The sequence below is a fragment of the Pseudozyma flocculosa genome (genome assembly GCF_000417875.1).
Source record: "Pseudozyma flocculosa PF-1 unplaced genomic scaffold scaffold00025, whole genome shotgun sequence".
Lineage (NCBI taxonomy): Eukaryota > Fungi > Basidiomycota > Ustilaginomycetes > Ustilaginales > Ustilaginaceae > Pseudozyma > Pseudozyma flocculosa.
This window is the reverse complement of record NW_006920893.1, coordinates 161,955-180,055: the sequence shown is the minus strand read 5'-3', so window position 1 is coordinate 180,055 and position 18,101 is coordinate 161,955. Positions and strand designations below refer to the sequence as shown.

General features: G+C 64.8%; 5 protein-coding genes across 5 annotated transcripts in view; all 5 read left to right on the top strand.

Annotated features, from left to right (window-relative positions):
• Window positions 1–1,350: 1,350 nt before the first annotated feature.
• On the top strand, window positions 1,351–2,704 carry PFL1_06306 (uncharacterized protein; the record flags this gene model as incomplete). The annotated part of the gene is made up of 5 exons (XM_007883847.1): window positions 1,351–1,522; window positions 1,890–1,969; window positions 2,070–2,225; window positions 2,312–2,428; window positions 2,543–2,704. The coding sequence occupies 5 exons, from the start codon at window positions 1,351–1,353 to the stop codon at window positions 2,702–2,704; spliced, it is 687 nt and encodes a 228-aa protein (XP_007882038.1).
• A 710-nt stretch (window positions 2,705–3,414) lies between these two features.
• PFL1_06305 (uncharacterized protein) lies at window positions 3,415–5,491 on the top strand (the record flags this gene model as incomplete). The annotated part of the gene is made up of 6 exons (XM_007883846.1): window positions 3,415–3,996; window positions 4,108–4,408; window positions 4,507–4,715; window positions 4,819–4,977; window positions 5,088–5,204; window positions 5,321–5,491. The coding sequence occupies 6 exons, from the start codon at window positions 3,415–3,417 to the stop codon at window positions 5,489–5,491; spliced, it is 1,539 nt and encodes a 512-aa protein (XP_007882037.1).
• Window positions 5,492–6,887: 1,396 nt separating this feature from the next.
• Window positions 6,888–8,024, top strand: PFL1_06304 (uncharacterized protein; the record flags this gene model as incomplete). Its single annotated transcript, XM_007883845.1, has 3 exons — window positions 6,888–7,618; window positions 7,737–7,806; window positions 7,893–8,024. 3 exons carry the CDS (start codon window positions 6,888–6,890, stop codon window positions 8,022–8,024), a joined length of 933 nt encoding a protein of 310 aa, XP_007882036.1.
• Window positions 8,025–9,362: 1,338 nt separating this feature from the next.
• PFL1_06303 (uncharacterized protein) lies at window positions 9,363–12,500 on the top strand (the record flags this gene model as incomplete). The annotated part of the gene is made up of 1 exon (XM_007883844.1): window positions 9,363–12,500. The coding sequence occupies one exon, from the start codon at window positions 9,363–9,365 to the stop codon at window positions 12,498–12,500; it is 3,138 nt and encodes a 1,045-aa protein (XP_007882035.1).
• A 3,820-nt stretch (window positions 12,501–16,320) lies between these two features.
• The window catches only part of PFL1_06302 (uncharacterized protein), a gene marked incomplete at both ends in the record, with an annotated part of 5,898 nt that continues 4,117 nt past the window's right edge, over window positions 16,321–18,101 (top strand). The window contains one exon of the mRNA XM_007883843.1: window positions 16,321–18,084. Coding sequence (XP_007882034.1) covers window positions 16,321–18,084 — 1,764 coding nt within the window. The remainder of the gene's footprint in view (window positions 18,085–18,101) is intronic.

The window sequence follows — 18,101 nt, the reverse complement described above, 5'->3', positions numbered from 1 at the left end:
GAGAGAGAGAGAGATCCGGCCGGGAAGGAGAGGTGCGGAAGTGGTGTTGGTCTCGGACGTGCGCCTGCGCTCGCGGTGGGACCTTGCAGGTAATTTTCTGCCCGCTGGTCTGGGAGACAGCGCAGGCACGGCCCTTTCCTCAATCGCCGCCACCATTGATACCGCCATCATCTCCACCATCACCAACACCGCCTTTGAGAATCACTCCATCCTTGCGTACCGCAGGTGACTAGCACTGAATCACCGCACCACTGCTGCTCCGACTGCGGACAGCTAGCAGAGCATCTCGCTCGCTCGCAGCCTCAGCCTTCGTCCCACCTCGCATCCCTGCACCATACTTCATCGACCTCTTGCTGTGTGCGAGCCCATTTGCCACTGCCACGACAGACGCGGCCTTGATCCAGACAGGCTGCTCGCCACCCAGCATCGATCCGGTCATGCAGCCCACAGTCATCCGTACGAAGGGCAAGCCTTCTCCACTCGCACCCGATGCTCCGACGTTCGTGGGCGGTGGCTCAGACTGGGTCTATTCGGAGACGTTTAACATGGGGGTCGAGGTTGAGGAAAAGTGTTGTTCAGCGACTCAGCAGAACGCACAGGGAGGAGCGCATGCAGGCCGGGGTGAGCTACGGGGTCGGCAGATAGCTTCCGTGATGAAGAGGACAGACAGCTGACACGCTTTATGTTGTGAGCATGCCGGCAGCATCTCCAGGTGTCGAATCGACTAAAAACGCAGGTGCGGCATCGCCGGAAGTAGCTCAGTCTCTGACGTTCGCCAGCATCACGAGCCCAGGGGAGCTCCACGCCCTGCTCGGCCACCCTCGATCGATCGTCGGCGCCAGCTCGCGCAGTCAAGTCACAATTGACCTTCGCTGTGGCACTGTTCAGCTCACGTTCCAGGGCACCTGTGGCAAGACTGCTGTCAGCGGGCTCGGCGAGCTGCCAAGGCATGTCAGCATCTCGATGTCGTTCCTGTCCGAAGGATGCTTCCACACCTTCTCGCTCTGCGCAGACGGACGAGCGACTGTCGAGGCTTTGGAGCCAGACTCTTACAAAAGAGAGGTGTACGTAAGGTCGGGCGGCTACAGCTATCACGGAACAACAGAAATCGTCCACCAAGTGAAAGGAGAGGTGAGTCGAGAGCATCTCGCACCATGTAGTCTGCTTCCCTCGGATTGCGCGGCTGAAACTTGACTTCTCCTTGACTGGCTTGCACAGCTTCTCTGGACCTTTTCGGCCATCCCCTCTTCCCTGCAGCGCCTTCTGCACGAGGCGTCTGCACGCAACGTGACCGTCCATCTGGCCGCAACCGGCCACGGCAGACTGCCGTTCACAGATCGTCAACTCGCGATGCACCCTCGGCCCCCCAGCACAGACAAGCTTCTGATGACGACCCGCAGGCTCATGGCGGCCCCAGAATCGTCGCTCGTCATTTTTAAGGCGATGCTGGACAATGAGGGCAACCAGACGATGGTCGTCAGCAAGACTCTGCTCAGTGAGAGGAGCGACTTCTTCAAGACGAGTGAGCATCAGGGGACGCAGCGATCCGAACGGTGGCATCGAAGACTTGCTCTGACTCACGTGTTTGTCTGAGACCCGTTGCTTGTCCGCAGTGTTCGACTCTCAGTTCAGCGAGGGTCGCCGAATGCTAACGGCTGCGGCTGAACACCGCGACGACGAAGAGGCGCCCAAACCATCGACATCGACTACTGCAAAGGCGGCTTCTGACTCTACGGAAGAGCCGCGGTAAATGTCGGATGCGCCAGTCAGCCCCGGAGATCCAGAGCAAACGGAGCAAGCCTGCATTCTTATTCCCACGGACCGGCCTCAGATTTCGCTGGCAAACGACGGCTGTGACCTCAACCAGCGCTCCTCGGCCGCGCACCCAGTCGCTGGCTCTATATCACTCCCTGTCATTGAGTTCAAGAGTATCGACCCGACCTCGCTAGAGGCGCTAGTCTTCTTCCTGGTGAGCGCCTTCGCCACCACTTTCCCGGCGATTCCAGTCATAGATCGCCCTGCTGACCGACCTGCCGTCTGCTCCGATGCATGCTGTCGCTTCCCCACAGTACACGGGAACGTGCATCTTTTGGTCACGAAAGCAGGGCCAAGCTCGCCTTTCTCAACTCGGCATGTATGACGACGGGCCGCGCTTCGCCGTCTCCCCGTGGAGCGATGACATGCACCCCTGCGACGCCGCGAAGATGTACGAACTGGCGGACATGGTGAGTACGCAGGGCGTGCCGAGGACGGTCATGCCCTCTGCCTGTTGATATGTGCTGACCCTCGAGTGCACTCTCGCGCGACCAAGTATGCTGAGCCGGATCTGCGAAAGCTCGCCCACAGTCACATTGTCAACGAGCTGGATGTCGAACAGGCCTTCAAGGACCTCTTCGCGAGCAAGCTTTGCCAGCTGTACAGCGAGATTGTAAGTCGCATCCCGCCGTGTACGCTCTGCTCGAAGCCGTGGGACACTGCGCTCCACCCCCCCCCCCCCCCTGCCTCCTGCTGTCGTTGTCATTGCCCGATCGTATGCCGACAGCGCGAGGAGTACATCGACTTCTGTGTGGAGCACTTTGACGAGATCTCTAAGCTCGACTCATACGGGCAGACGATTGGCGAGATCGTCTCGGGGGCGTACCCGCCGATCGCCGCCGAGGCTCTGCGCACGGTCATGGCTCGCATCGGAGCCAGACCCAAGTGATTGGTGATGTACGGAGGGCAGCATCGACGGTATTGGTACCGTCCTGCTGCACATAGCGAGCGAGCTGAAGAACGGCAGAGCAGGAGGAGAAGAGAGCACGTGGGACAAGAGGGCAAGATGGCACGGCGGAGGAGAAAGGCGCACCCGCCCAGTCTAATGGAGACGACGATGTCGACGTGACCTCTCGAGCGAAGCGACGAGTGATGAAGTGCGAGTTGCTGACAGCGGAGTAGGGTCGATGGTCGCAGAAGGTGTTCAAGCATGTCCAGCCGCGGAGTCGAAGACTGCGGTCGGTCAGAAGGTCAGGCCAGAGATGTGCGTGGCGCGCGGAACGCTCCCCGCTTGCCCACCATGCGGACCGCACGCGCGCCTGGAGCAGCAGCCGGCGGTGTTGGTCTCGGGCGGCGCTCGCGCGAGCTTGGACCCTGCATGCAGCGTCGAGAGAAGAACCGAGCGAGGAGGCCGGCTTGCTTCGACGCTTTGGACTGCACCACCACCACCACCACCACCACCATCACCACCACCACCACCATCGCCACCACCACTGCCATCGCCTTTGCCACCACGCACCGTCGACCTAATTCTGGTGCCTCTCTGGAAGACACCTCTTCCTAGCCATCCCTCATAGCATTCTCAGCTCTACTGGCGCTGCGAACAACCACGTCTCGCATCTTCCCTCAGCCTGCGATCAATTGGCGACTGTTGCGACCATGTCGGCACAAACAACGGCGTACCCTCTGACCGTCTATCTCGACAGGAACTCGACGCCGATCCGGCAATGGCCGCCGTTCTTGCTCCGTGGGCACGGGGGTTGGAAGTACTTGGACACGCTCATCTTTGGTATCTCGACGGACGAGCTGTGCACTTGCGATGCCGTCGATGATGGGCACGACGAATCCATGTCGGACTCTTCCGACCCGTCAGGCGATCCGACCGCGGCTCCCGGGTCCAGCGATCGAGCAGGGGCATTACGGGCTTGGAATAGGCCCGAGCGTGTCAACACCCCAGAAGAGCTTCGCGCCATGCTGGGTCAGACGCACTACCTGGCCGGCAAGGGCACGCACTGCGACGTCAAGATCTGCCTGCGCACCGGGACGGTATCGCTCAGGTTCGACGGAAGCGACAGAGGCCTGGCGCGGAAGGATCTTGCCGCCTCGAAGGCCCACATCACCCTCTCGATGAGCTTTGTATCGGAAGGACAGTTCCACACATTCTCAGTCCGCTCCGATGTCGAGCAGGTCTTCAGGTCCTCGCCCGCGGTGAGGCGGGGGAACCATTTGGCACCCGTAACCGTACGTGTATCGCTCTGTCTTCTCGCGACGCCCTCGATCCAGACCGTTAGTCAACGCAGCGATACGCAAGAGCAGCTGACACCGCCCTCTCGTCGATCCTTTGGCTTGCAGCTTCGCTGGAAGGTAGACCAGATTTGCTCGTCTCTGCAGCGGCTCCTGCAAGAAGCCTCGGACGGTGAAGTCGCCCACCTCTGCGTCTCCGGACACACGAGTGAGCCAGTCGCTCCTGCGCTGCTCGGCATGCACCCGGAGCCTGCGCAAGAGGATGCGCTCGTCGATGTCGCGGCAATGATGGTCTGCAGCGACGAGTCGAATCTTGTCAAGCTGAGACCGGCGAGGGACAACGACGTGGGACGCACGGTCCTGGCCGACAAGGCGATTCTGATGGCACGGTCGCCTTTCTTCAAGACGAGTGAGTCAGAGACGGACGCTCGCAGTCGGAAGACGCAGACTGCACGTCCCGGCTCCGACCTAGCTGACACGATGCCTTGAGCGGCATCACCTCCGCAGTGTTCGAATCAGGCATGAACGAGACCCGACAAGCGACGGCGGCTCCAAGAGGCGGTCCAGATGGCGGCCGGTCCATGCACGACGACGGTGGCAGCGGTTCTGCGCAGCTCTCTGACGCCGCCACCGGCGCCGCTGCTAGCAGCTCGATCCCTGTCGTGGACCTACACGACGTCGACGTCCCGACTCTCCAAGCATTCATCGTCTTTCTCGTGAGCACTCGTGGCGGCAACAGGCTCGAGAAGTCCCGCAAGCTTCGGCATTGAAACCGACTGACTCGACCCCAGCGCTTGCGGATCACAACTGCGCACGCAGTACGCCGGGACGTGCAAGTTCTGGTCCCAACGAGACAGGCCGATACCTGTTGAAACGGCCCAGGTGTACGCCGGCGGACCGCCGCTCTCGCTTTCCCCGTGGAGCAAGCATACACTGCCGCTCGCCAACGCCGAGAAGGTCTACAGGATTGCCGACATGGTGAGTGCAGCAGGTCCCGACCTGCCCTTGGCATCTTGACCAGCGGCCGGCGCGCTGAACCATCCAACTTTCTTTCTGTCCTTTGCGCGATCCATCCCCGGTCGATCCAGTACGGCGAGCCCGCGTTGAAAGAACTCGCTAGGTATCACATCTCTAACGAGATTGAGTTGGATGATGCCTTCCGGGGCCTCTTCACAAACGAGCTCGCCAACCTCTACGAAGAGATTGTGAGTCGCCTTCCCCTCTCGGCCCCACCGCCGCTGTCTTGCTTGCATGTCGCGTCTTCCGCCACTGAAGTCCGCTGCCTCCCTTTCGACCTGCCTTCGCGCTGATCCGCCAACAGCTACAGGTCTACATCGACGTCTGCGTCGAGTACTTTGACGAGATCGTCATGACGTCCGGGTACCACGACATGATGGGCGAGCTCATCGCAGGCATGCACCCGCCCGCGGCCGCCGAGACGCTCAAGATGCTCTTGGCCCGCGTCGCTATGGGCAAGGAGGTCTCTGTCTGAACATGCGCGGGTGACAAGAGCCGACCTCATTTCAGCATCGAACAGGAACGAGACCCAGCAAGAGGATCTCGGCGGCAAGTAGACTGGACGCAGGACCCGGTCCGGACCCAAGAGCTTGTTGGAAGCTCAAGACGAACGCGAAGCAGCCGATATCACATGTACGACGCCGGTGCCGGACCAACTGGTTGTGGCTTATTGAACACATAGACAAAGCAGGTGATTCCGGGGCCATGCCGCATCTGCCCGCCCCACCGCCGGTGATGCGGTGTATCGTCCCTCGAGAGCGGGCCGCGCCCGAGACAGCATGGTCCAGTAGTAGATAGAGGTGACGCCGCCGGGTCGGGGCTATGAGCTCGCCTGCGCTTGAGCCTGATATCGTGGCAAGACCATCGGCATGGTCCGGATGATGAGCCTCTCCGAACACCACGCCGTACTGATAGCATCGGGGCGGACGAGTAGCGGCGACTTCCATCACGCGGTCACGACTCTCGGAGGCTCAAGCTCGCAGCACCCAACCCACCCCATCTTCCCACGCAACCGGAGGCCTCCGACTGCGCTGGGCCAGTTGACCGTGGGTGCAACACAGACTCAGCTTTAAGATCACGATAGATGCTTGCTGCTCCGGTGGTGCAACGGGTGTATGGGAAGGCACGGGTTGATGGTGCAGACAGAAGGTCGCGGCGGTCCGTGTAAGTCGCAGCCCTCGATGGCCGGGAGAAGCAGACGGGAGAGGAGCAGGCGTTACGTTGTGCCGTGCGGCCCGTGCCCTGCCGCCTGGCCGGTGGTTTGACCGGCATAAACGCTGGCCGTTTTGCCGGACAGGGCCTGTACGTAGGCTGCCGCGCGTGCCCGCGTGCCTGCCTGCCTGCCTGCCTGCCCCAGGGCCCTCGTTTCCCCGCCCGCCCTCCCGCCGAAAGAGAGCGTGGGGGAAAAGAGCCCGAGGCGGGCACTCGCCTCGTCCCTCCCTGGTCTGTTCATTCCGGCAAGGCAGTCTTGGAGTCTGCCCTACCTGCGCAGACTGACCAGGTCTGCGGGGCCAGGTCTGGCGAGGCGAGGCGTGGCGTGGGGCCGGGGCGGGGATACCGATGCCATGCCATCTTGCCTCAAGCTGCGCCTGCCTGACTGTCTGACTGCCTGACCGCCTGCCTGGGATGCCTGCCTATGCCGCCACCACCGGCTCCCGGCTGCTTTGGCTGCGACGGCCAGCGTGGACCTCGGTCCGAGGACCGCTCCTCTCTTTATATACCCATCGTCCACCGAGAGCCACGCTGGCCCTTCCGTCTATCTGTTCCTTCGCCCATCCCCTCCTCGTCCCGACTCCGTCTTCCTACCACTGTCCCTGAACGACTGCACGCCACCGCACATTGCTCGATCCACCGACCGACTGCCTGCCACCATGACGCCGCCCACCGCCACCGAGACCGCCACGGGCGCCACCAACTTCACGCTGCAGGGCACGCCGGCGCCCGTGCCCGTTGAGGTGGATCCGTCGAACCCGTCGAAGCCGGCGGCCAAGAAAGAGGTGCAGAAGGGCGCGCCCAAGTTTAAGTTCCCCAAGCCGCCCACCTACGAGTCGCTCGAGGCTGAGCGCGAGGGGCGCAAGGAGCGCCTGACCAAGGCCTTCCGCGTGTTTGGCATGCTCGGCTTCGACGAGGGCGTGGCGGGCCACCTCACCTTCCGCGACCCCATCCTCAAGGACCACTTCTGGGTCAACCCGTTCGGCGTGCCCTTCCGCTTCATGACGGTCCAGGACCTGCTCCTCATCGGCCCGACGGGCGACATTGTCATGGGCGGCCGCCCCGAGCGGATGCTCTACAATCAGGCCGCCTTTGCCATCCACCACGCCATCCACACCGCCCGGCCCGACCTCGACGCCGCGTGCCACTCGCACTCGATGTACGGCAAGGCGTTTGCCACGCTCGGCCGCAACATTGAAATCACCACCCAGGACTCGTGCGCTTTTTACAACAGCTGCCAGCTCTACGAAAACTTTGGCGGCGTCGTGCTGGCCGACGAGGAGGGCAACAACATCGCCAACGCCCTCGGCAAGACCAACAAGGCCCTCATCCTGCAGAACCACGGCATCCTCACCGCCGGCACCAGCATCGAGGCCGCTGTCGGCTGGTTGTGAGTGTCGAGTGGCAGGCGGTGGCGGCGGCAGTTGAGTCGAAGCGACGCTGTCGAATCGCGGCTGACCCCTACGTTCGTCCCCTCTACTTTTGTCCCCCCTCCCCTGTCACAACAGCATCATGCTCGAGAGGCACTGTCAGGTGATGCTGCTCTCGGACGCCGCCGCCGCTGGCCGAGGCACCAAGGTGAGTCTACGGCGGTCGCTGCGTGGGACATTGAAGCACAAATATTGATGCCGCCATCCCCCTCTCCCCCTGCCCCTCGCCACCAGCCCATCGTCATTGGCGACGACGAAGCCGCATTTACGCACAAGCAGGTGGGCTCCGACGCGGCGGGTGCGTTCCAAGCCTCGCCCTACTTCCAGACAATCGAGCAGCTCGACAAGGGCGCGTGGCTCCAGTAGAGTTGTCGATCCATGTAGGCTCAGGAGCGTCCCGTCGATGCCTCTCTCGTTGTCTCTTTCTCGTTGTACTTCTTGTTGGCCGTCGATTGAATCCGATACCGTGGCTGCCTTGTCGAAACATCGTCGGCGCCGTCGTCGTCGTCGTCGCGGCGGTCGCCTTCATCGTGGCGTGGCGCCAACTTGGCTCCCTCCCGGGCATGTCCATCCGAATGGCGGTCGGGCAGGCCAGAACGAGGTGGAGCCCCAAGGCCCCGGAGCCACACAAGCTCAGGCAGCCAGAGCGAGCGGCGACTTTTTCTCGGGTTCCGGCCAAGCGACCAGCGGGCGGGGCCTCAAGGCGCGCTTGGGCGACAAAACGCGGCGGGCGGGGGGTCGAGGGAAAAAAGACAGGCGGCCGGCAGCATCAGGGCGAGGCCAGGCAGCTTCAGGTCCAGAGGCCACAGGCCAAAAGCAAGCAAGGCGGGCAGGGCCGAAGCAGGGTCGCTGGCCTCTGCCGCCGCCCGTCGTCAGCGAGCAAGCCAGGCGGGCGGACGGGCGGTCAGGCTGGCAGGAAGCCTGGCCTCGCAGGCTAGAGCCTGCCGGTCTGGTCTGGTCTGGTCTGGCCTGGCCTGGCCTGGCCTGGCCTGGCCTGGCCTGGCCTGCCCTGCTTGCCTTGCTTGCTCACTCGCTGCTGGCCCCCTCCAAGAGTTCCGGCCCGCTCGCTCCGTCTCCATCTCTCCCGCACCCTCGAACCCAACTAAGGCTGGAACCGCACACAGGCCATCACCACCACCACCAACATCACCACCGCCGCCCGAAGACGCTCCGCCATCGACCGCCCTTTAGCCAGCACCTGCGTGACCACCCGTCTACTGTCCCAGGCAGCCACTCGACCCCATCAGCTCTCTTCGTCCCTCTCGACCCTCGACGAACCCTGTCGAGCTCCCTTCGCAGGCTTGCGACCGTCGGCGAGCCAGGAAAGCGGATCGATCCAAGTTGTGGAACCACCTCGGGCTAGGGCCTCATCGTCCCCTCCCCCGGCTGGCCTCGATCCATCCGCCCCCCTCGATACATGCTCACTCCGGTCTTCGCCCAGCCTGGAACCACCAGCGACCAGCAGGCTCGATAGCAGCAGAGAGCACAGCCATTCTTGAGCGTGCCGCAGAAGCGAGGCAGGCTCGATAACACACTCAGCGGCGATCCAGCAGTAGCGACACCCGGAGCTCGCCCTAGCCGCCCATCAACGTCAGCGGCCCTCCATATCGCCGAGCTCGTCTTCCTTTAGTCGCTGCTCCTGATCTACAGGAGCAATCCACTCAGCATCTCGACGCTGCACTCGATTTGACGACAGCATCGACCATGGCAGCTGCAAAGCCCCAGGAGGCGGATGGCGCCGCCGCAGACCCGGCCGCCCAGGCAAGCAACGAACCATCCACCGCCCCCACCTCTGTCGACAAGAAGGCCGGCGATGGCTCTGCATCCGCCTCGGCAGCAGAAGCGACCACCGATCCGGCCGCCAACGCCCAGGCAGATAACCACCAGCAGCAGCAACGGCAAGGGCAGACTCCCAGCGGAGTCGACGGGGCCCCTACCGCCGCCGGCACAGAACCTGCTGCGCCAGAAGAGTCGACGCCCCTCACATCTTCGCCGCAGAAGAAAAGCAGCAAGAGCAACAAGTCCAAGAAGGGTAGCAAGAGCAAGGGCAAGTCCAACAGCCCGAAGAGCGGCCGCAGCAACGGCGGCAGCGGCGGCAGCAGCGGGAGCAGCGAGGAGCGGGAGCCTACATCCGCGCACGAAGAGGCAGAGGAGGGCGAGATCGAAGACGACAAGCCAGCCCCTCGGACCGGCGGGCAACAAGAAGGAGCAACCGCGACCGCGCCGTCCACTTCCAAAAAGAGGGAAGCATCCGCCTCGTCGGAAGGCAGCGGCTCCGGCTCCGGATCCGGATCCGGGACCAAGCGGCCAAGGTCCTCTTCGACCAACAAGGAGCTGGCCCAGCTCGGCCTCGGCTCGTTTGGCGATGCGACAGAGGAGGTCTCTGGCCCGCGCAGGACCCGCAGAGCGCCCAACGGCTCGCCCGACCCAAAGCCCAGGCGTGACAAGAGCGCCGGCGGGGAAGACGAAATCGCTGCCAGGGCCAAGCCGGCGGCAGCATCAGCGGCGGAGGCGGCTGAACAGGTGCCCAAGCTCGAGGAGATCGAGACGAGCGTGTCAGAGACCAGGGTCGACGACGTCGCGCAGATCCAGGATGTGGCCATGGGGGAGGCCGGCTATGCCGACGCCGCTGCTGCCGACGGCGAGGGCGAGCTCGACCCCGAAGGCGGCGACGAAGGCGTCACCCGCTGCGTCTGCGGCAGCGCCGACGAAAACGTCGGCCTGATGATCCAGTGCGAGACGTGCAAGTGCTGGCAGCACTGCGTCTGCATGGGCATGCAGTTCGAGGAAGACTGCCCAGACGTCTACTTCTGCGAGCAGTGCAAGCCCGAGCTGCACATCCCGCTGCTGCGGTCCTTTAGCCTGCTGCCCCAGCCGCGCGGCGGCAAAAAGGGCAGCAAACAGAGCTCCAAGTACAGCGCCCGCGAGCTGCATCAGGCCAAGGAGTCGATTGCAGCGCTGGCCGAGGCCAACGCCCGCCGCAACCAGGCCGAGGCCAACCCGGGTTACGTGACGCCGACATCGTCCCGCGACCGGCGGCAGGGCTCGCACAGCCGAGCCGACTCGGAGCACAAGCACCAGCAGCAGCGGGAGCAGCAGCAACAGCAGACGCCCAAGTCGCCCAAGCGGCGCAGCACCATGAACAGCCGAGACTCGGCCTACGGCGGCTGGGAGCCGATCCCGCCGGGCCTGCTCAACGACAACGAGTCGTGGGAGTCGAGCGAGGCCCAGAGCGCGGCGCTGCAGGACGACAAGCGCGGCCTCAAGAAGCGGAAGCGCGGTGGCACCGACGACGCCGACGACAAGGACAGCGCCTTGACGCCCGACCCGTCCGACGAGGCCTCCAACTCGACGTCGGAGCTCGTCAAGCGAAGGCGGATGAGCGCTGGCAACCACGTGGCGGGCAACGGCGACGACCAGGAGACGGCAGCAGCCGACTCGAATGGCGACCGGGACCGCGAGGCGCATGGCAGCGGGGGCGGCTCGTCTAGAGACAAGGGCACCGGCAGCAGCAGCAGCAGCAGCAAAAAGAAAAAGGGCGGCAGCGGCTCGGCGCGCGACAATGCGTCCTCATCAGCTGCCGCCGCGGGTGGTGCTGCCGCCGGCACCGACGTCAAGCCGCGACACCCAAACCAGTACACGTACCGCAACAAGGACCGCAACGCCTCTGCAAATGGTGCCGGCATGGGCAAGGGTGGTTCAACCTCGGCATCGAACCTGACGTCGCACTCTCCGAGCCCGAGTCCGAGCAAGAGCCGGGCCGAGGCGGCGCGCCGCTCAGCCAGGGACCTCGGAGGGAGCGGGACGAGCCGCACGGGCACACCCGCTCCGGGCGACGGGAGCGGCGGCGGTGGCAGTGGAAGCGGCTCGAGAACCTACAACCCGGGCGCGCCCTGGGGTCTGCCAGACCACCTCGCCCACCTCGCCTACCTGCTGCCCATCTCGCTTTCTAAAGCGCAAAACGGGCAGGCGAGCGGGTCCAAGGCCGTCACGCCGTCTTCTAGTGCCCGCCGAACGGCCGCCGCCAACGCCGCCGCCGCAGCTGCTGCTGCCGCTGCTGCAGCCAGCTCGGCGACTGTCTCTTCGCCTTCGGCTTCCAACCCCATACCTGGCGCGTCCTCTTCGTCTTCGTCTTCGTCGTCGTCGTCGTCGCCGCACCCGTACAGCGTGGTGTCGGCGATCGAGTCGACCACCAAGGTGCGCTTCCCGGGCCGGAGGATGACGCTGGCCGAGATGCGCAAGCGGGTGCGCAACATCGGAGAGTACGTCACGCGCAGCCAGATCGAGGCCGTGGATCGCGAGAAGCGGATGCGGCTCTTGGGCATCGTGCCCGACTACCTCGATGACGAGGACGGTGCGGACGACGAGGCGGGGCAGGGAGAGGACGACGAGCAGCAAGCCATAGCGGATCGGGCGGCGACACCTGCCAAAGCAGCCCCGAACGGGGCAGCAGGCGAAGGCAGTCAGGACGCGGCGGGCAAGGCCGCGACGCCGCGAGCCATGTCCGAGTCGGTCGAGACGCCGCCCATGACGCCGCGCCACAATGAGGGTAGCGGCGAGGGCTCTGGCTCCGGCTCCGGCTCCGGCAGCGGTGGCGGCAGCGGCACCTCTAGCGGCCACCAGCGGGGACACACGCCAGCCTCTGGCGTCGCCAGCGCGGGCAAGCCCGGCAAGGCGCTGTTCGATGCGCTGCCGCTCAGCATGAGGCTGATGGACGAGCTGACGCGGGAGCTGATCCACTTCCAGCGCAAGTTTGGCACGGGGCCGGGCGCCTATGGCTCGTTTGGCGGTAACGGCGGCAGCGAAGGGAGAGGCGGCAACGGCGACCGGGTGGCTGCGTGAGCGCGGTGCGCACGCAGAGGGAGCGGATAACCGGCTGTCTTCCGAACGCGGAGATTTTGTGGACCGAAGAAGGAGGGAAGGAGATGTTCCAATTGCTCTCTGAAATGCACAGCGTGATCGCCATCTGCTCGCGAGGTTCTCGTCCTCGTGCTCGTTGCCGTCAGCCTCGGTCGTCTCGATTCCCCTCCCCTTTCCAGCCTGATCAGGCCGAGCATCGACGCACTCGCCGGCTCCTGAGTCGATGTCGGTCACCTCGAGATGCAGCCAGTCTCGTCGACCAGCAGGCAAGGATTTCCCTGCGCCATCCCAAAGGAGCGGGTGCAGGTAGATGGCCTCTAGGCGGATGTAGATGGGCCTGCTCGTCGGCGACAGCGGAGGAAGGGCGAACCCCACAAGCAAGGTGTTCGATGGCCGTGGCGACAAGCTGCTCGCCGACACACAGAGATGCGGCGCATACGGCGGCACCGGATCCGACCTCAGTCACACCCCTGCCTGTGAGTCGTTCGAGGAACCCCCAGGCAGCTGCGATGCCGATCGATGCGCTCCGGCCTGATCCTGCCTCGGATTTCGCTCTGCCTGCTTCGTTGCTTGCACCTCGTGTGCCAATACGACGGGTGCAACCAAGCTTCTTCACGTACGAGCGAGCTCGTGAGCCAGCCAGCCAGCCAGCCGCCCGATTTCGATTTTTTTCCTGCCCCTCCTCCGCTTTCCCATGGCCAAGCGATCTGCTACTTTTGCGATTTTCGCGATTTTCGCGAATTATTTTTTTTTCCTGGCTCCCCCCGCTCCCGACCTCGCCGTCGCCTGTCGGGTGCGCCACCCGGTGCCACTCCATCGCGACCGTCCAGCTCTTCGATCATCAACGGCGAGCGATGAGGCGTCGCACCGACCTGGCCGAGGTCGCTCGACGAAATCGTACTGGGAAACGGACAGGGGACGAGGTCGTCGAGCTGACGACGACGACGTGTCGCTCGCCCGCGCCCGGCCTCGATGCCTGTCCATCCCTGCCCGCCCATCGCCCGTCAAGCATTCCGAGGCGATCCGACCGGCGTCGTCGATGTTTTCGCGGCGGTGCCGACGTGTCACGGCCGTTGATGGAGCCGTAGGACAGCCCTGCTGCGAGAACGACGGTCGAGGTCCATCCGGGTCGACTACGCCACGAGCGGGCGCGGACGGCCGCAGCACACCGTCCCGCCCACTCAACCACCGACCGTACCCTTGGCGACCCACCGACAACGCTCCCGGAGCGATCCGTCGATCACCCTCTTTCTCGCAGCTCACCGCATCCTCGCCTGGCACGAGAAAGGGGGTTCAAGGTCGATCGCGCGGATGGCGTGCGTGCGGGCCGGCCGGGCGCTGGCGACATCTTCACCGCCTGCCTGCCTAGCCTGTGCTTTTTTTAAAATTTGAATTGGATTTCGATTCAACTCGGGCGCTGGGCTGCGTCGACTTTCCAAGCGACCTCCACCTGCGGTCGCGTCGGCTTTGCCCTCCGTACGTCCTTGGACCCGAAAAGGGCAAGGCGAGAAATGGAAAATCCGCGATCAGCAGCGAGAGGGGCGAGTCGAGAAGGAGGAGTGGCGTGGCGTGGCCTGGCCTGGCGTGGCCTCAGCCTTGCTTCGAGGCTGGTCATTGCCACCTGGCTGTCGACGTCTGCTCGGGAGGCGACGCATCGTCGAGCTCACCTCAGGAGAGGTTGCATGCTGGGTCTCGGGCGGCGACGGGTAAGGCCCAAAAGGGCATTTGTCCCACGAGAGGGTCGACGAGACGGCATGACTCCGACTCGGCTCATCGTTCGAACGCACGCCTCGACTTGAACCTCCTCGACCGGCGTCGACTTCGTGCTGGATCCGTCTACAACCTTCTGGCTGCGATCGAGGTGCTGCGCGGTCGATACATCGCCCGGATCGGACAGGACTTGGGGCAAAGAACCGACGGGGCGACGGAGCGGTGCGACACGGATGCTGGGCGGCGTACGTCGCCGTGTCGACTTGCCTCGGCGTCGCTCTGACCACCCAGCTGCCCTCTAGCCAGAGCTGCGCCTGCTGTGGCCGTGGCTGTGGCTGCGGTTGCGGTCCGACCCAAGATCGAACCGTCGGGTGCGAGCGAGACCGGCCGTGTGTGTGTGTGACGACGGCAAAGCGACCCGCGCAGCGTCTGCGTCCTGCCAGCTGGCCGAGCGCTGCTCCTTGCTTCCCCACCCGTTCCTTCTCTGAGCCGTCGTCGCAGCCACACCTCACAGCATCCCCCGCAGCTCCGCGATGTGACCAGCATGCCATCTCTCCAGGCAACCAAGCAGAGACGGCCAGTAGTGTCGCTGAGTGAAGGGCCCGTGGATTTTATTCTGCGATGTGCGGCGGGGCGGCATCGTCGCCAGCAGCTGGGCGAGTTGGCGGTGAGCGGTCGAGGAGGGGAAAATCCGATTTGCGCTGGGTCGGCCGGCCCCTGCAGCGAGCAGCTTGGCTTGTTCCCCGAGCGCAACGCGCAAGCAGGCCAAGGTCGACGCACTTCGCTTTTTGTTTTTGTTTTTCGTCGTGCGCTTTTGGCGGCTGCAGCTGGGCCGGCAAGGCAGGGCAAGGCAGGGCAGAGCAGCCTAGCAGCGTCCCATCCCCACGCACGCACCCACACCCACGGGTTGCCTGCGCCGGAAGCCCACGCTTGCTGGCTCGATTCTGCCTGCCTGCCTGCCTGCCGCGCTGCTGCCGCTGTTGCCGCTGCTGCTCTCCTGCCCTGCTGCCTCCCTGCCTCCCCTGCCCTGGACCTGCCCGCGCAGGAAAGCAGCGCCCCAGGCAGCCAAAACAGCCTGGGGCAGGTGAGGCAGGGTAGGGCGACCAGGCAGATAGGCAGGGTGAAATGGCCCGCCCTTGTCACCGAACATCACACACTTTCGACTTGGCCATCGTCCGACTCTCTCCACCACCATCACCATCCGTCGTTGTCGCCCTCACGACTCTCGTCCGCCGTCGCTTGCCCTGGTCCCCTTCCACCGCCCATCCAGCCTTGCGTCACGGCACCGAGCCCGACCGATCTGCCCTCCTCCAGTTATCGCACCGCCCTCGCTCGCCACCGGATCCAGGCCCAGACTCGCGCACTCCACTTTTTCTGTTTGGGTCGTGCCGCCGCTCCACCCGGCACCAGCAAAACACGGGCGCCTCGACCCTCGATCGCACCCCCTCGTCTCCCACCACTCTGTCCATCGCACACCGGCATCAACATCATCACGTCAACCGTCATCCGTCATCCGCCCCGTCGCGCTTTTACGCCACCGCATACCTGCCTCCCCGCATCGATCCGAGCGCCAGGTCACCCGCCCAGGCTGGACCTGTCTGGCCCCGCATTCACTTCCACCGCTCTCTGCCAACCTCGTCGCCGCCACCACCACCGCCGCCGCCTCGACTCTACTTGAAGCCACTAGTCCGTGCCTGACCAGCTCCACCTCGCCGTCAGCACCACCACTGGCCAGGCGCGAGCACGCCAGCCAGCCATCGTCACCGCGGTACGCCAGCACCACCGACGTTCGACTTGCACGTCCGGCCTGCATACCGCCCTTCCGCCCGCCCCACTACCCCCCAGCCAGCCAGCCAGCTTCCAGCGCCCGCCCAAGATCGTCGCCTGGGCCGCGTCCCCGCCGTCCCACCAGTGACGTGCCAGGCGCGGGTCAGGTAGTCGGAGCCGGAGCCAGAGCCAGGAGCTAGAGCCTGTTGCCCGGTGCGCAGATCGGGCCTGGCACCCCTGCCACCAGTCGTCCAGTCAGCACGTGCCGACCCGAACTCAGCCGGACGAATCAGAGCCTCGAGCAGATCGGCAGACCGGCACCGACATGCTCCGGACCTCGGCAGCTTCGCGCCGCAAGGCGTCCCAGTTCCATGCATCCTCCAGCAACCACAGCACGCCCGCCTCGCAGCGCCGCATCGGCCCTCGCCACACCCTCCTCAGCGACCAGGCCATCCTCGGCTCCCGGCCGCCGCCTTCGCCGGCAGCAGCAGCAGCAGCAGCAGCATCGACCTCGACCTCGACCTCGACCTCGACTCCGACCACGCCGAAGCCCACCACTGCTGCACCCGAGTCGCGCCACACACACATCGACCTCGTCGACGATGAGTCCGAAGCCAAGCCTGCTTCGGCATCCTCCCCCCACTCTAACGGCGCCAAAGGCAGAGGGGACCGCCCGGAAGACGCCATCGTGCTGTCCTCGTCGCCTCCGGGGTCGCCAGTCCTCGCGCCTGCGCCCGCCATCACCGAGGAGACGCCTCGAAGCGTGAGGACGACCCGGAACAGCATCGGCCAGGCTCGTCCCACAGCTGGACCCGTCGACGGCAAGCTCGACCAGACTCCGATGCAGGGTTCGTCATCTGCCTCGGCATCAGCTTCGACATCGACGCCGGCATCGTCTGCGTCCTCGCTCGCCGGCGGCAAGCGCGGACTGGCGCACGTCACACCCTCCACATCCATCCTCGACGACACCGACAGCTCTCTCTCCGACCTCACCACGTCAGAGTCGGAATCGGAGTCGGAGCAGGAAGTAGAGGAGGAAGAACATCATGCACATGAGAAGGACACCAATGACATCCGGCGCCGCGAGGAGGACGAAGATGAAGATGAAGAGGAGGAAGTGGACGAGCTGGAGGACGAAGAGTACTCTGATGCCGACTCTCAGCTGCGTCTCCTCCGCAGCAAGGCGAGAGGCAGGGCCACGCCCGCTCGGGCTGCCAAGACCAAGGCCCTGGACAAGGGCAAGGAGCGAGCTAGGACCAAGACGCCCGACGGCGGCGCCAACTCTGCTCCCAACACCCCGAGCCGTCGCTCGGCCCGCATCAGCCTGTCCGGGTCCAGCATGCAGCAGGCCAGCGTGAGGAGGGACGAGCTCGACGACAGGCTCTCTGGCAAGACGCCCAGCCCCGTGCTCGCCATGATGCAGCAGCAGCAGAAGCAGCAGCAACACAAGCAGAAGCAGCAGCGGATCGAGCCGTACCTCGAAGAGCAAAAGCCAAAGCCGCAGACGCAGCCGCAGCTGCAGGAGCAGGGCCAGACGGCGGCCACTCCCGTCAAGCGAGGCCCAGGACGACCTCGCAAGGTGCGGCTGCCGGGAGAGGATTCTGTATCACCGAGGAAGAGCTCAACGCCTGCCGAGACGACCGGGTCCGCTGCCCGCAAGCCCGGCCGCCCCCAAAAGATGCCGGAGGCCGGCGTCAAGGTTGAGGCGAACTCGACAGCGTCCAGCACGGCACTCACCTCAACGCCAACTCCAGCCCGAGCCCAGGCCCCAGTCACGCCGCTTGCCTCGACTCCAGCCGCTGGCTCCGCTCAGGCTGCGGCCACACCGGGCACGCCCAGCACTCCTGGCACTCCTGGCACGCCAGGTTCCGCCACAGGTCCTCCGGTCAAACGCGGTCGAGGACGGCCGAGAGGAACGGGCCCGAAGCAGCTGGCCGCCAAGGCTGCCGCTGCTGCTGCTGCTGCTGCTGCCGCCGCCGCCGCCGCCGCCGCCGCCGAGGCGGCACAGGCCGAAGGCCACTCTACTGAAGCCACACCCACCGCAATCGCCTCTGCTGGAACCGCTCCTGCCGAAGCTGCTCCTGCCGAAGTCACGCCTGCTAAAGC